Source organism: Echiichthys vipera (assembly GCF_963691815.1).
Source record: "Echiichthys vipera genome assembly, chromosome: 9".
Classification (NCBI taxonomy): domain Eukaryota; kingdom Metazoa; phylum Chordata; class Actinopteri; order Perciformes; family Trachinidae; genus Echiichthys; species Echiichthys vipera.
In genome coordinates, this window is record NC_139834.1 from 10,096,705 (window position 1) to 10,113,449 (window position 16,745).

Below are 16,745 nucleotides of genomic sequence, written 5' to 3' on the forward strand. Positions count from 1 at the left end.
TATAGCTTATGTTAAATTTAACAACACTGAGAAGTGCAACATTTATTGCAATAATCAGATAGTGAATTATGTCACATATGCATGTTACACAAAGCTTCTTTAATAAAGTGCACGAAAGTGCTTATTTCATGATTGTGCATGTTTGTTCCGTTTGTGTTTGTTATCAAAGTCAGGCAGGTTGATAACATCATATTGATTTGGCATAAAGTGCATGTAGGATATAACATGGATTGGAAAAGACAAACATGTTATGCCTTGATTTATTAAATGAAGCTTAGCATCCACTACCTGGTTTCTTTGTTCTCTTGAAGTAGTTTTATATTGACTGTAAAAGTTTAGTATTGTTCAACCTACTTTAAAGCTGATGCAGAACTCACTTCCATTGTGGAGGTTTTCATTTTATCGCATATTTTGGCAAGGGGGCAAGCTTCCACAACTGATGCAGAGAATTGTGGTCACATGTAGAGTCTTGAGATTTTAATAAGACTGACAATGACAGCCTGAACCAACAGTGCATCTACACACCCTGCATAGCGAAAGCAGCACGTAAGCACAACAGCAGCTGCAGATTGAGTCCTCTGTCTGTTTTGCATAGGATGTGTTCAGACACAGTACTGACTGTAGGACAACCCTGTTTCAACAACGTTTAGAGCGTTCAGAGCCCAACAGACTTGAGTAATAAGAATATGACTTGGGTCTCATGTATGCACATGAAATGTGTAGCCATGCTATAAAATTCACTTGAATTGGGTATAGGTCTATCTTATGCATCCAGAAGCATTTTGGTCTGCACCTGATTGATAACTCCCCTTGGAAATCAAAAATGAACTGAGTGGTTCCAGACTGAACTGCAAGTGTGAATTAGTCTGGCGATGCCGGGCTACCACGATGATAGCATGGCTAAGGGTTACCACTGAGCTGAGGCGACACCCTTTACATCTCAACAACATATGTGCTTCTGTGCAGGGCATATACATCTTTGTGTAGACATACCTCATACTGTACCTATTCACACCCATCTCTGCTTCATCTCCCAGGCCCTCTCACTTATCCAGTCTTTAGTTCTGCTAGCAGCTGAGCGCTCCGCACCAAGCACCAGACAGAGCCTGGCCAGTTTGGGCCTGTTTCTCTCCAGGTAGTTCTGGGTGTCTCTCTGCAGCTGGTCCAGGGCCCATGGCCGGCTCTCATCCAGGGACACCACAGCACTCAACATGGGGTTGAAGCGGAAGTACACGTCTGGAGACAGCAGCTCGTCCAAAAGGGTGTGGACTCCTTCAGTGTCAGTAGCACTGCTGATCAGGTTGCTGATTTTTGCCCTCAGACTGGTGGAGGTGGCAGGTCCCCTCTTAGCGTTGTCATAGCGACCGGTGCCAAGGGACAGCACACACTGGAAGGGCTGGTTGGGCCACAATAGACGGCTCTCATGGACAGCCAAGGCACAGGGATTGTTCAGGATAATTCCTCCATCCTACGAAGAAACAGAAATGAATCTAAACTTGTATGGGACAAGGATTTTGTTCAATTCTAACCCACTAAATGTTGTGTTTGACCTGAAACACAGAACCCTTTTTAACATCCTCGCTTCACTAAGTTAACTTAAAGATTGACTGAACTCAACAGCTTTATTAATGACTGAAAATGTCTTAGGGAGGTGCGGAGGAGGACAGACAAGGGGGGTGGTTATGTATTTTGTTTTCTGGAGGGAGGAATGTTTAAATGTTCAGGGAGAGCAGGCAAGGTTATTTTTACTCTCTCATCCCAGATCTTACTTTTACATCACAAACATTGCTTTTGCTTGCTTGTCTGTATTGCCATATGCAGAGCACAAAAACCCTGTCGTCACTTTAATAACTTTTGTCTGTGTGAAAATCATTGCACTATTGCAAATAGTTGGGTTACACCATCTTAAATTATTTATGCACTTTAAGCTATTAGTCAAGGGCCAAAGAAAAAATGCACTGATGCTAGGGATGCCCTTGTTTTTTTCTCATGAAGTGAAAAGTTTCAGCTCCCTCCCCAGTTTAAATATTTTTGCACAGTCCCTTATCACTCATTAAACACATTTCTTTTCTGCCTTTAGTAGCATCATTTTGAGTCTTTCATAAAAAAACCTGAACTGAAAATCCCCTGAAAAAGGTAGAAAGAACAGCAGTTTCCTACCTGGTGAATGTCACTTTGTAGGGTGAACTCCTGGAAGTATCCTGGAGCAGCTGATGATGCTCGCACTGCCTGCCACATCTGGGAGAGTGAGCCTCCTGCGTAGCGACTGAGAGAGCCTGGTTTGTGGTTGTAATTGCGGAAGACGAAGGCCTTTGGACTGGTACCCCAGTTTACTACTGCACTGACTGCTGAAACCTGAGCAGATACCAATAATACCCTGTGAAAGCCTTGCCTGAAATGGTGCTAAGTGTATTATGTAGGGATTTACTGTACTTTACTGCAGCTGTAGCCTTATCAAACTAACATCATTGTATGAGTGTTGTGATGACTGATTTTGTAAAACTTCAAAAAATCAACTACAATGGTATTTGCCATCTTACCTTGGGACTCAATTCATCTCTGGCTGTTTTAATAAGTACTCTATTTCCCAGCTTTTCTCTAAACAGGATAAAAACAGACAATATTGCTGGCTTATAAACATGTTGAGAATTGACTACATTAACTTATATATTTTCAACTTATATAGTGTTAGAATCTGATCTGTGAATACCGTAGTATTGTCTCCCAGGTCTCAGTGTTATAGTAAGAGTGATTCCAGCCCATCTTCACTGTGCCAACCAACGGGTTCTGTCGAAACACTTCAGAGCCAAAACGACGATACATGTCAGCACACTCCTCCAGAGAAAAATGGGCCGGTCCCAGCATGAAGGCTAGAACGGCACCTTTAATACACACGTGCAGAGACACAGAAGTGAGACATGTGATAAATTCAGACTGACAAGTATTGAGATATTCCTGAGAATAAATTATATTTAAATTTAGTGACTCTGAGTTCTGTTGTTTGTCACCTGTGCTCACTCCACAAATGTAGTCAAACAGCTGGTGGATCTTCCTGCCCGTCTCAGCTTCCAGTAGCTTTAATACCTGCAAAGGCACTACACCTCTGCAAAACAAAATATTGAATATAATGAATATTAAATGAAGAAGTATAAACATATTATGAGGAGTTGACTATAAAAGCAATTGTTACAGTTACCTTGTGCCACCACCATCAATTGAGAGCACTCTAATGCCACGACCTTTGACTGGATCCACATAGCCGATTAGAGCCAAGCTTTCTCTTAAGGCACTCTGAAGCACCTGGTTATCTCTGCAAGTCCGTCGCTTTCTCAACAATGTGACCGCAGTTTTCTCCTGAAAACAGAAACATCTTTAACAATTCACTGAGTTCAAATCAGTTTGTGGATTGTTTGGAAATGTGACGTTCACCAGACCTGCAACAGACCTGCCACATTACAGCTTTACATGATGGGTAACGGATAAGGTGTTCATTGAGTGCCTCCACGCATGCAGTCAGTGCCTCTGGAGATGAAGCCTGTGACAGAGTGCCAATCAACCGACGTGTCATTTCCTCTGTATGCCTCCGACTTAAGACAAGCTGAGAACATACAACCAGAAATGACATTAGAAACATTGGCATAACAGTTTGATGTGTTTTAGCTTCTGTAACAGTATCAGCAATGCTTCACCTTTTGAATAGCAATGATTTACAATGTTAAAGAATGACATTAAACACGATGACAGATGGAGGCTCATGCTATAACTGTACCGCCTCCTAGACGAACAATCAATTTCTTTTTCTATTTTAATCCCATATTATTGATCAGCGTAACATCAATAAACATGTAACCTGAACTCACCTTTTTATTCAGTATTGCCTCTGTTGAAGTCATGGCAGTTTTGGGCTTACCAGTCTGGGTCAAGTTGCCCAGTTTTAGATAGGAACCCAGCAAGTCAGGTATGGTGCTAGTGGGGTGGCGAAGGCAGTCCATGAAGGATACAGTCTTCAGTCTCTCAGAGGTAGCCGATCCAGGGTCCAACTCTGTTAGGTGATTTGTATCAATGTCCTCATTCAATTGACTTTGACCCTTGAAATACTGATTGATGTGACCAGCCATTTGGAAAAAGTTCTCCCCAAAGGTAGTGGTATTATGGCTGCTGTGGAAAAGGTCTCCAGTTTCATGGATGACAGGTTCATCTTGCTTCAGAGTCATGGGTCCTTGAGTTTGTGAGGCAGATTGTCTTGAAAAGAGTTTTTTGTGAGTGCTATTAGAAAGTTGTTCACTCCTATTCTGAGCGTGGTCAACTTCTTCTGTAACCTTTGCACCAAAGTATTTATTGATGTGTCCTGCAAAGTGGAGGTAGCTCTCCTCCCAGCTGCTGGAGATATTGTTAGGTTCCACTGTTGCCTGATCGGCAGCACTTGATTTTACTTGAGACATTTCAGTTTCTTTAGACTTTATGATGTAAGTGTTTTGCATTTGTCTCTTCTTCAGCCTCCTGTTTGTCCCTCTGGTAGAAGACATGGTTTCTAAATTCTCCTGCATTTGAACTTGAGCAGATCCACGAGAGAAGACTGAGTTAATGTGATTAGCAACATAACTATAGCTCTCACCGAATGTTGTTGCCAAAGAGCTGATGTGAAATAGTTGTAATCTAGAGTTATCCTGTGTTGACAGACTTGTTTCTGAGCTCTCCGGTTTTTCCTTGCTTTTCAAGGTCTGTGTTGTGTCTATGCCCTCAGATATATTTCGCTCCCTTGCTGCCCGTTGACTTTGACTACGTCTCTGTGAACTGCCAAGATATTCTGGAGTTGTGACAACAAGGCTGGCATTTTTGGTAAGAGCTACAACATCCTTTCTCTTGAAATAAATGTTAATGTGTCTGGACAATTTACTAAATGATTCACCAAGGCTTCCTCCCAGTGAACGCAAAAGAAAATTGTTCTGAGCCTCAAAGATCCCAATTGGAGCTTCAGGTTTGAAAGTATTCCTATTGGAGGATGAGTAAAAACGCACACCCTCAAGATGTTTCAGTTCTTTGGTAAAATCTCTGAGGATGCGGTTGGTAGAGCATGTATCACTGGGGTTGAAATTTTTAAAGGTAGCTTTTCTTTTAAATCTGGATGGATGAGGAGTTGACAGTGATGAATATCTTTGGAGGTCCAGGCCGATTGGTGCTTTAGCCAGACAAGGATACTTTCTGAGAAGGCTCATTAGGTTCCTAATTTTGCAGTATGATCTTAAAGTCTTGTTCACAGAACTTGAATACAGGTTTGAGCTGAGGTAGCGACCCATATTTGACCTGAGATGGTGAAAAGCAATCAATCAAAGTCCAAATGTTGCTCTTAAGAATCTAGAAACATACACAAAACAACCACATTAGTTAAAGAGTCAAGATCCATTCTAGGTGCTCTGTGAGACTGTATTTTGGCACGGTAATACTCTGACCTAAATGCTAACATCCACATGCTAACAAGCCCAGAACAAAATTGAAGCAGGTTGATGTTTAGCAGGTATGTATGTTTATGTATGTAAACGTGAAAACATTTGCTTACCCACACTAAAAGTACAACTGAAGCAGATGGGAATGTATTTTTTGCAGGTATATGGTCATAAACTAAAGCACTGGACAATTTGAAATTTTGACCGAGGGCCAGATGAAAAATCAGGGGATCAAAGTAATCACAATGTCTGTACAACATTTAACACAATCAAGCATTCCATTATGCATTATCCATGTTGGAAGGAAAAGTTGAGGAATCACCAGGATACATCTGGAAACCATGAATGTCAACATGGTAAGCCAATTCATCTAGTAGACCGGTAAAGATCAGTAAATTAGTGAATATGTTGGCCTGCTGGTGCGCTGTAGAAAAAGTTACGGGTTCACCAAAGTCATTACAATAAATCCTCTGCAGAAAACTACATGCAAAATATACTTACATTACTCTATTCATTTCTACAAAACATACATTTAAAAACCCCTCACAACAGATAAAATCAAAAAGTGTCCATACAACAGGGTGGCATCTCCTTTTTTCACACCAGAGGCCCATTGTCACTCTAAGCGAAGAGTGTGCGCTTTTCAGGGTGAGCTGATTGTGTACAAACACTATGTACCACAATAACCTTGCACTTCCACTGTCTGCCCTCATAAATGTAACATGACTCCTCAGTGCAAATATGCCATGCCCTGTAAATACCTAACTACCTTCTGCCAATAGATCTGTCTGCAATGTGACAACACAAACAGCTTTGCCTGTAGTTACTGGAATAGCTTCAGCAAATACAAGTGTACTTAATTACAATGCAAGCTAAACATTCATTTACACTTTCTGTGGTACCTTCACAAAGAGAAAGGCAAACAGCTTGGCTATGCGGTAGCAACACCTACTACGGTTGTTTTCCTCTTAAGTGGGGAAAGGTCATGAACCAAAGTAGCTTATAGCTATATAACCTTGACAAGAAGTGTCAGATAAAAGCATTCACTGGAGATTTACCTGAAACAAAATCTAGTTCTTCGGTCTTCACATTTCCTCATCAACCAAGTCTCTGTTATTTGAAATTCCAGTACACCGCTTTTGACAAACTCTTAAAACCACTATACTTCTGTGTTTTGATACTTAATTCAACCCTTCCCACGTGCAGTTCTTTAATCTTATTGGCTGAGCAAGGCTCAGGGGCGGACATGCATGACCAATGACTTGTAGGACCGCTCAGGCTTAAAGTCATGTGTTGACTGCCAGACTGGACAAGTCTAAAATTAGGGAGGGGGCGACAACTCAAGGGTCACACACACACACCCACACACCCACACACACACACACACTACTCCCCCCAAAACAACAACCAACCTTCTTAGAAACGGTGCACAGGACACAACATGTGATACACAACCATAACAAAGTCTGTAGAACTACATGACACTAACTACTTTAATTACCCAGTACAGATTGAGTAATTACAAGGTAAAAACAGGTCTAAGACATATACTGTAACAAAATACTGTAAAACTATAGTTTTAGGTATTTTATAGTTGACGCTATGACTTTTTTTGTAAATATGTAAATGATAATCTAAATTATTGCATTCTATAAGAAAACTATTACCCCATTGTTCCTTTTTGTTACCAAAGGAAACGTAAGTGTAAAATGTTACCCTGCAATTATTCAATAGGTGCTCAATTTAAGAAAAAAACAACACTATTTTATAAATAGTATTAGCCTATAATGTCATCTAAAGGTTTACCAGAAATGTATTTCAGACATTTAGATTGCTGAATCAAAAATGTGTCTGTCGTATATCAGTCTATTTTGTCTACACGACTGCACTACAGCCACAGCTTATGTGACCTTTAACAAGCACAAGCTGTTCTGCATTGCAATGTATTATTGATGAAACGGGTTCCTGTGAGATTGAAAAGTTTTGAATGTCTGCCTGTCCTCCAGCAGAATGGACATGATATTTTTAAAATTTGAAAGTCATTTTTGTCAGTTTTTGTTTTTGAGTTTCCCGTTGTGACAAACACCAGTCATTTCTGATAAATATGTTACAAGCCAGATTTAAATGAACAGGTCAGTCATGCTATGGAAAATAATCATGACTGCCATATTACACAATTCCTGAAGGACAATTTCACTCATGTCTGATTATTTTAGACTTAGAATGACATCTAGTGGCAGCTTCCTGACAGTTTGGTTCTGCATCAGCTTTTGAATGAACCTCGATCTGAGACGCTCGGTGCCACAGGAAATTGACAGCATTTCGCTTCAGCGATTTACTCTGTTCTGTATATTTGTCATAGTATGACAGTTTTGTAGTACACTATTACTCTGTCATGTGCAGTAATGCTTTTCTCTGCATCATCCTGTTTGTTATGGTTAAGAGTTACACAGCTAGGAGATCTGAGAGTTTTACCTTGTAACATCTCTGTTACGGTCTTCTTTTTTCAGGTACCTTTTAGTAGATGTTTGATCACTTTAACATATGTTTATGTACGTATGTTTAATCAAACCTACATTCTTACAAGTACAGAATTCTGCATCAAATGATGAACATACACATTTAAGGCAGCAAATATTTCCCTTCACAGCAAAGCACAGTCGTTAAACCTTTCCAGACAGGTTTATGATAAACTGATGGTTAAACAGAACAAACAACATGATATTCACCCAGTTCTTCTTCACGATCAATTTACTTATTAAACATACTTTATTTTTTCTGTAGTCACGAATCAATGTGTTTTCTTTTCACAGCGTCCTTTGGTGCACTCCTCTCCACGGCCTGTCCACTTTAAGCGATTCCTGGCAAAGATGGCATAGGACTTGTCCATGAATGGTCTCACAGGTGACCACATCATCAGGCGACCCAACCAGCCCAGGCCCACTGCGCTGTACATGACTGCAAATGCTGGAACCCCACGGTGAACCTGCCAATACGAAAGGAGGTTAGCCGACTGGCATAATACTACAGAATACTACATTTAGGCTTATCTAGTAAAGCCAGAGGAATGCAAGTTCACCTGATCTTTCTCATCAATTACATGCATTTCCTCCATGGCCATCTCATAGCTGACATCCTTGTATTTATCTCCGTCATAACCTGGCAGGGAGATATCAATAAAATCTACTCTCCCAGGCTGATTTCTCTGCAGAAACTGGAGGAACCGAATTTCTGTCACACATATGGGACAGAGTCCATCATACAGCACCTGAAACAGAGCAGGGAATAGATAATCATAACAACACCTTTATTTAAAAAAGCACTTTTACAAACAAGTTCAAAACTTGTACAAATAAAGAATACATAAGCAAACATTGAATTAACTATTCTGATAAATATATATAACCTAATAATAAAATAAATTAATCATAATAATAATGAATGATTTTAAAACAAAGATTGGCTGTCAATGTGTTCGTATTATACTCATCAAATGAAAACATTCACAAGACAAGTTAATGAAAAAAAGGTCAATTATAATACCTTTCGAAACAAGTTTTTGTTTCAAAAGGTATTACCCAAGCAAAATAATCATTATTCATACAAACTTATTAATGTTTATTTGGAAGACAACTGCAAATAACTTATAGTTACAGTTATATACTAACTATACTAACTCAAAGTTATACAGATGATTATTTTTCTTGATGTACCCTCAGTACATTATTACATATTTAGCTCTGAACACTAACGCACTTATATTAACGACGGGACTGTCACTCCTGGTATTTGAAGCCAGGTGGAAAATATCCGATGACCCCTAACGTAAGTTGTATGACATTGATGACAGTGGTTCTCAGTCGCAACTTTTGCTGCTCAGCTGAAGTATCGCGGGGCAGGACGCGCTGCGGCAGCTACTGACCCCGGTGGTCCACATTCATTTGAAGGGGACAAGCTTCGGATACTGAGGTGACGTTTGCTTCAAAGTTAAAGTTAACTGTTGAAACTTGTTTGTACCCGGGCGTAAAGGGCCAGCTGTCGTCTGTCTTCTCGCTAACTGTTAGCAGCTAACTTTCTGAAAATGCGACAACACAGCACGTTAAATTAACTCTTCACAAAAGTTCAAATTAACACTTGAAGATGAGAGAGGGAGCACGCGGCTGGTCAGAGCTGAAGCGCCACACTTGACGTTACCACTGTAGTTTGCGATAACAAAACAGTTACAATGCACTCTCTTCACTACTTCTCCTCTTATATATTAACCAAGGGGTGGTGGTCTTTCTCCACTTTAGAGAGTGGTGGTCTTTCTGTAGCAGACATCTTCGCCCGAACGTACCAACCCATGGTACCAACCTATGGTACCAACCCAGCACCCGGACTTGGCAGCGCACGTTTACCCTTCATTTAACGGTCTATTCTGACGCTAACGTGTGGCTAACGGAGGACATTTCACCTCACGTTAATTGGCTACAGTGTTAAAGACTAAAAGACTGCCTAAAAGCAATGTGAATCAACGTTATGATACAGTTCACAGAGAAAATACCGTCACCTGATGCGAGACTGTCTCACTTGAAAAGTGAAAAACCAAAGTAAATTTAACAATACTAACACTAAAGGCTTTAAACCCGTTTACAGTAGGCTGTAAACAGACAAGCCTCAGGGTTGTGTGTTTTTCATGTTTGCGGCGTCTTCAACTACCAGTCCATTGGCCATTTAAGTAAAACAGTAACTACAGTAACCGTACACACACAGACTGACGCTTACCTTGACACCTGCAGACTCAGAGGTAAAGGTCCGATGTTGATGTCTGCAGAGGGCAGATGCCCCTTTTGTTGCCGTCGTTGAGTTTACACACCTGGGAAATCTGGCCAAACACGAGACCAAACCTACTCTCATTTGGGAAAACATTTGCAAAAACACTTCTGGACGCACCACAAAGGCAAACTTGCGTAGTTAATAGGCAACTGACTGACTAGCTGCACGCCGTACAGCGCCCGACTGGTGTAGCAAACCAAAATGTCACCAGCCAACGAGTGTTACACAAGCGGTTGAATAACAAAAACAGAGGTCACGTCCAGAACAAACGCTCATCACAAACCTCTAATAGTACTAATAGTGTGTATGCGTATTTAGTCAAAGAATGTTAAATTCATACCAATCACACATTCATACAGATTGCTGATTTAGTAACATCAGCGGAGCAGAGAGCATGACGGAAGGAGGCGTGGTGACTGTGAGGCATCAGTAGCTGATGCGAGAGGTCCCACTCTGCTGCTTTTTCCACTCCCAAATGTCAGAGGAACGAGTGTGAGCAGTGAACTCACACCCCAGTTTTAAAGTTAGCCTGTCCGTCATAGGAGGGGCATTTTATTTGTCTTCTGGAGATAGACAAGATACACGAGCACTGGTACATCGACTGGCTTAGTTATATTTGAGCATGTCCTATTTATTTTTGTAATTTCTTTACCTACTTTATTTCTTTTGAAAAGCTGAAACATAATATGAATTGTCTGGTTATATTCTAAGCCAGTGGCTCGAACCTTTTTCAATGATGTACCCAGTTTACATTTAAACAAAAAAATGAAGCTAAACAATATATATTAAAATGTGTGTATATATATATATATATATATATATAATAGAAATAATTTAACATTAAAAGCATAAAAAAGAATAGGCTAGACCTTTAAAAAGACACATTTAAAGCGACAAGCTTACACAACAACACACACACACGCACACACACGCACACCCTAGCAGCTTAAGGAGACAAAAACAAAAAACAGTAGATTGCAGAGACCCTGAGCCATCATAGGTAAATGTATTTGCGATGTTAAGCACTGTTATAGCTTTTGGATAAAAACTGTTTTTAAGTCTGTTAGTCCGAGCATTCAGAGACCAGAAACATGCTCGAGGGCAATAATTCAAAGTGTTGGTGACCTGGGTGGGACGAATGTTTTTAGCCCTACTAAGACAGCCAGAGCTGTACAGTTCTTCCAGGGTGGGGAGTGAGCAACCAATGATCTTTTGGGCTGTGTTAACAACCCTTTGGAGGGCTTTCCGGTCAGCCACTGTGCAGCTGGCAAACCACACACACATGTAAGTGTTCATTACAATGGCCCATGTACACATTAAATTCAACGACCAGAACGGCAATGTTTGAGAAGGATTTAGAGAATTTTGCTTTGTGCATATGAAATTTACCAAATGCAAGTATAACATTTGTCGTGTGACTTAAAGATTTGTTGCTACAACCAAATCCCGTGACAATATTCTTTGGCAAAATGTCTATATTGTCATCAGTCCTGTTCTGAACTTCTCTACACCTCTCCAAAACACAGAAGAAAAGTAGTACTTAGTACTAAGTCAGAACTGGGAATGGTGTCATACCAGAGTTGACGGTGTACCAGTTACAAAGTCCATTATATTTAACAGGTTAGCCAGGTTAGCCAATGTTAGCAACATTAACTGATAACAATGCATTATGCTGTATTTTGTGCTTACAAAAACGAGCAACATGCCTGCAGATGAAATATGGACAGTACTGTGTGTACTATGATTATTTAATGAAACACAATAAGACAGAATTGAAGATAAACTGTGTGGAAGATGAATGTAGTTTACTGGAAAATGCATAGGGGCACTTTGACTACAATTATTTTGTTTATTTGATTACATTAAAGACATTTATTTGACAGAAATTACAATTACAAACAAGCATAAAGAGATCCTGATGTTTAAACGATAAGGTTGTGGCTATTATTAGTCATGGAATCAATTTCTGTAGCAGACTATTTTTTTCTTTGTAAAATTAAATAATAATAATATGTTTAAATATGTGATCTGCAGTCAACCACTTCCCCTCAAATTAAAAAATATACAGATAATTTATAAAAGTACCAAACTGTTGAAAGGCACCAGAATACAGGAAATTACCTCAACTCTGTTAAACATTTAGATCGCCCCACCTACATTTTCAATGCTTTCTACGCCTATGTTTGTTAGTATTCAACAACAACAACTGGTTCTTTGGGGCTTTGGCGGCACATCTGTGGCTGATACTCAGGGGGCCTATGCTTTTGTAGAAAGCTAACAAAATAAATGTTGTCTCCAGGAGGGATGCTTTTTTTCCCCCTGTGTGTACGTTCACTTGTATTTGTCATGCAAGCACACGTGATGAGATCAAAGGCCTTAAAGCAGGGTCTTTCTGGGCCAGCCACAGCCTAGTACAACAACAAGGTTCATAGCCCGGCCAAAACGGTTTCACGGATTGTGCAGAGGTGAGCTCTTGTAGAATGTATGTTTTAGGGTTTATATCATGTGAGCATTATCACAGCTCTGAAAATCTCCCGTTCTTTTAACTCTTTTCACTTCTTTTACCTGTTTCCACTTTCCAGACGGTGAATCGAACATGCCGCCTGCAAAAGCAACCAAACTAGGCTACACACCACCAGATGGAGGCTGGGGCTGGGCTGTGGTCTTTGGCGCTTTTATCTCCATAGGATTCTCCTATGCCTTTCCCAAGTCCCTCACCATCTACTTTAAGGAGATTCAGGAATACTTTTCAGTTTCCTATAGTCAGATTGCATGGCTCTCCTCAGTCATGCTTGCTTCTATGTATGCAGGAGGTTAGTGGACATCAACATTTTGACTGAGCAAAGTTTTATAATCATAGATTTCTTTACTTTATTTAACCAAAACAGATAAAGCCTCAGTGCTGTAAACCTTTAGTAAAAGATGGTACTAAGTAAGTGAGATATTTCTGTCCTCTGTCCAGGACCTGTGAGCAGTATACTTGTCAACCGTTATGGCAGCAGACCTGTGGTTATGGTCGGTGGGCTCTTGGTTAGCACTGGCATGGTGCTTGCTTCTTTTGGCACTAGTATCATACATCTGTATCTATGCGTTGGAGTAATTGGAGGTAAGTCTTTTTTCTTTTTAATAATCGGATTAGATTAGTTAGAGGTTGTTTTTTTTAGATTTTGAGGAATTATACCAGTAAGGGTACTGCTGTTCTTTGTAATGTTTGCTTTATGTATCCCTGTTGTGACTGGCTGACACAGGAGAATGCAGGAGTTTTGATTTTAGGGGTCAATGTACGCGTGTCGTGTGTGTCGCTTTGTGGGGCTCACTTGGGCCATTCTGGTCAATGTGTAACAATTTACTTAAATCGCAATAAAATATGTATGCCCTGTTTAACCATGATATCAGAGAAATACAAAGCTTTGACCTTTTTTTTTAAACGTCTCACTTACACTGATAATAATGTAATGTTATTCTGATGCATTTAGGAATTCCCCGCATGCCTGCGTGTACACCAAGACCCCATGATCATGCTAATACCAGCAAGTAAACAAACCTCTCAGACTTTAATCTAGGAGAGATGCCCCAACTACTGTGGCACAGAAAATAACTGAACATGGGTGAAGTGCCTGATTTGATCTTAGAATTAAACCAATATGGACATAAAATGAAATATGATGTCAGAAACAGAAACATGAGGACTACAACTAATAATTATTGTCATTACTGATTAATCTACGGATAACTTTATGGATTCATCAATTAATCGTTTGGACTCTAAAATGTCAGAATATAGTGAAACAGGTCTGTCACAGTTTCCCAAAAGCCAAGTTAACATTTTCATAATGCTTCTTTTGTCTGACCAACAGTCCAAAACGAAAAAGATAAGCATAGAAGAAAATCTTCATAATTGAGAAGCTGATAAAAAACATTTTTCCTTCTAAAGTTACTTACATTTAAAAGATTGTATCGGACCATCCTGGACTAATTACTTATCTAATTGCTGTTCATATTAGCATTCTACAGTACATTGCATTTCTATAGACATTTTATTACATTTTGGAAACCATTAACAGCACATCAGTGCTAATAATATTGAATATTGAATTGTAATAGCAGCAAAATACAACTATCATACCCCCTCAAGGTGGACATGATGGCATTTTTTATGATGTTGTTTGTAATTCAAATCAAAATCAGAATTCTCCTCTGCACAATGTGTGATACTGAATGTTGACAAATCATTTCGATAAAGCTGCCCAACGTTACTATACCCGTCTTTAAATTTTCTTTTTTTTTTTAACAAGAAAACAGCATCAGAAAATGTACAATATATACACATGATAACAGATTATCATTTATGGTATATTAATGAACTATTTTATTATTTCAACAGGTTTTGGCCTCGCCTTCAACCTACAGCCGTCCCTTACAATCATAGGTACCTACTTTCAGGTCAAAAGGCCTCTAGCGAATGGGCTCGCCATGACAGGAAGTCCAGTTGTTCTGTTTACCCTGGCTCCTCTCAATCAGTTTCTGTTTGATTCTTTTGGCTGGAGAGGGAGCTTCCTCATCCTGGGATCTATTGTGTTGCACTGCTGTATAGCCGGCGCTTTGATGAGACCAGTCAACAAAAATGTACAACCCAACAAGGCAGCCGCTGAGGAAGCTGCTACTTTAGACACCGGTGCACAGTCAGCAAACCTTCTGGTTGAAGAAAACCAAGATGAGAACAAGAGTCAGAGCTGTGTGCACAAATTCATAGATTTCTCACTTTTCAAACACCGGGGCTTCCTCATTTATCTAATTGGAAATGTGGTCTTGTTTTTTGGGTTTTTCGCACCTGTGGTCTTTCTGGCTCCGTATGCCAGACATCAAGGGATCGATGAATATTCAGCAGCTTTCCTGCTCTCTATATTTGCTCTGGTCGACATGTTCATCAGACCAGCAACCGGCCTCATTGGTAATAGCAAGTGGGTTCGGCCTCGGATCCAATACTTTTTCAGTTTTGCAGTTTCATACAACGGTGTGTGCCACCTTTTATGCCCACTGTTAAGTGGATATTCGGGTCTGGTTGTTTATGCTGTCTTCTTTGGATTGGCGTTTGGGATGCTTTCTGCACTGCTTTTTGAAGTTCTGATGGACCTTGTTGGAGCTCATCGCTTCTCCAGTGCAGTTGGACTTGTCACCATTATCGAGTGCGGACCGGTGCTTCTTGGACCTCCACTTTCAGGTTTGTGAATTTAAGAGACAACAATTTCAGATTAGAAATGCATAAAGAAAAAGTGGAGATTTATAAATGGTGACTAATGAAGTGTGCATCTTCACTTTCAGGAGCTCTGGTTGATATTTTCGGGGATTACAAATACATGTACTACACGTGCGGAGTGTTTATGCTGGTGCCTGGTATTTTTTTCTTCATCATGCATTACTACAACTATAAGAAACTGGATGAGGAGCAGAGGCAGAGTGTGGCTGCAGAGATGAGGACTTGTGAAGAAGCAGTACAACTTAAAATGAGTCCAGATGGACATGGAACTGATGGATGAACTTTCTGACTATGAATGTAGACAGATAACACTGCACAGGTTTGACAAGTGGGCAAACAGTATATGGGGTATATTTGATAATTATTTTCTACTTATATATTTAGGTTTCTGGACTCTTTTTTTACACAGATCAACATTTGGTAATTTAATGGCAGCCAGATACTTTGTTTCAGTACAGGTAGAAATACTGTGGTCTAAAAATACTCCATTACAAGTAAAAGTCCTGAATTCAAAATATTACTTAATTATTATTATTAAGTGTTTATCACTATTGAATACACATAAGAGCATTTGGTCAGTGTGGACCCACGTTTAGATATAAATAGATATAGACTTTGTATACTACTGTGTAGATCAGTAGCACTGTACTGACATGAGTATATAATGTTTTTTTTTTTATGTTAAAAGTAACTATAAGCATAGTAAAAATGTACAATACAGTATTTGCCTCTGAAATGTAGTAGTGTAGAGGTCAAAAGTAGCATAAAACGTAACGTACTTAGATGCTTACCACCACAGCTAATAGTAATAATAATAGTTATAATAATATTATTAGTAATAATAATACTACTTTTTCTTCTTCTTCTTCTTCTTCTTCTTCTTCTTCTTCTTCTTCTTCTTCTTCTTCTTCTTCTTCTTCTTCTTCTTCTTCTTCTTCTTCTTCTTCTTCTTCTTCTTCTTCTTCTTCTTCTTCTTCTTCCCTCATGTGCCAATGCTGCAGTTACTTCCAATGCAATCATCACAATGGCTCTATAAATATTGGTTGCTCTTTGTTTCTTCAGTAAAAGTAGTAATTTTCCTGAGGGACTGATATAAAATAACAAATCAAACCCTCGCATCACAGAGCCATATCACTACGGTTTATTATCATCTTCTTGCCACTAGATGGCAATGGACACTACCATGTGAGAACTCAAGGTGCAAAACACGTCTCCTATTAAACTGCAAT

General features: G+C 39.6%; 2 protein-coding genes across 4 annotated transcripts; one reads left to right on the forward strand and one right to left on the reverse strand.

Annotated features, from left to right (window-relative positions):
• LOC310951461 (calcium-independent phospholipase A2-gamma-like) lies at positions 1 to 6,636 on the reverse strand. Of its 2 annotated transcripts, none has more exons than XM_083919684.1 (9): positions 6,503 to 6,636; positions 3,861 to 5,355; positions 3,446 to 3,598; positions 3,197 to 3,354; positions 3,009 to 3,103; positions 2,711 to 2,882; positions 2,541 to 2,598; positions 2,161 to 2,355; positions 1 to 1,468 (listed from the first exon to the last, which is right to left on the reverse strand). In XM_083919684.1, the coding sequence occupies exons 2-9, from the start codon at positions 5,295 to 5,297 to the stop codon at positions 1,010 to 1,012; spliced, it is 2,727 nt and encodes a 908-aa protein (XP_083775810.1). In that variant the 5' UTR covers positions 5,298 to 5,355; positions 6,503 to 6,636; the 3' UTR covers positions 1 to 1,009. The 2 variants fall into 2 exon arrangements, with proteins under 2 accessions (XP_083775810.1, XP_083775811.1); XM_083919685.1 differs by having other exon boundaries at positions 3,861 to 5,304; positions 6,503 to 6,533.
• Positions 6,637 to 9,345: 2,709 nt separating this feature from the next.
• On the forward strand, positions 9,346 to 16,362 carry LOC310952223 (monocarboxylate transporter 2-like). 2 transcript variants are annotated; one of them, XM_083920765.1, is made up of 5 exons: positions 9,346 to 9,413; positions 12,842 to 13,072; positions 13,222 to 13,365; positions 14,644 to 15,480; positions 15,582 to 16,362. In XM_083920765.1, the coding sequence occupies exons 2-5, from the start codon at positions 12,856 to 12,858 to the stop codon at positions 15,794 to 15,796; spliced, it is 1,413 nt and encodes a 470-aa protein (XP_083776891.1). In that variant the 5' UTR covers positions 9,346 to 9,413; positions 12,842 to 12,855; the 3' UTR covers positions 15,797 to 16,362. The 2 variants fall into 2 exon arrangements, with proteins under 2 accessions (XP_083776891.1, XP_083776892.1); XM_083920766.1 differs by lacking the exon at positions 9,346 to 9,413 and adding an exon at positions 12,629 to 12,724.
• Positions 16,363 to 16,745: the final 383 nt, after the last annotated feature.

Bases quoted from the DNA above. Each gene is read 5' to 3' on its own strand.
- LOC310951461 (XM_083919684.1), bottom strand. From the start codon at position 5,297: ATGGGTCGCTACCTCAGCTCAAACCTGTATTCAAGTTCTGTGAACAAG. The intron at 3,599-3,860 runs GTGAGTTCAGGT...GTATGTTCTCAG, and splicing joins AGGCAATACTGAATAAAAAG to CTTGTCTTAAGTCGGAGGCA. The intron at 3,355-3,445 runs GTCTGTTGCAGG...TTCTGTTTTCAG, and splicing joins GTAAAGCTGTAATGTGGCAG to GAGAAAACTGCGGTCACATT.
- LOC310952223 (XM_083920765.1), top strand. From the start codon at position 12,856: ATGCCGCCTGCAAAAGCAACCAAACTAGGCTACACACCACCAGATGGA. The intron at 13,073-13,221 runs GTTAGTGGACAT...TCCTCTGTCCAG, and splicing joins TGCTTCTATGTATGCAGGAG to GACCTGTGAGCAGTATACTT. The intron at 13,366-14,643 runs GTAAGTCTTTTT...TTATTTCAACAG, and splicing joins ATGCGTTGGAGTAATTGGAG to GTTTTGGCCTCGCCTTCAAC.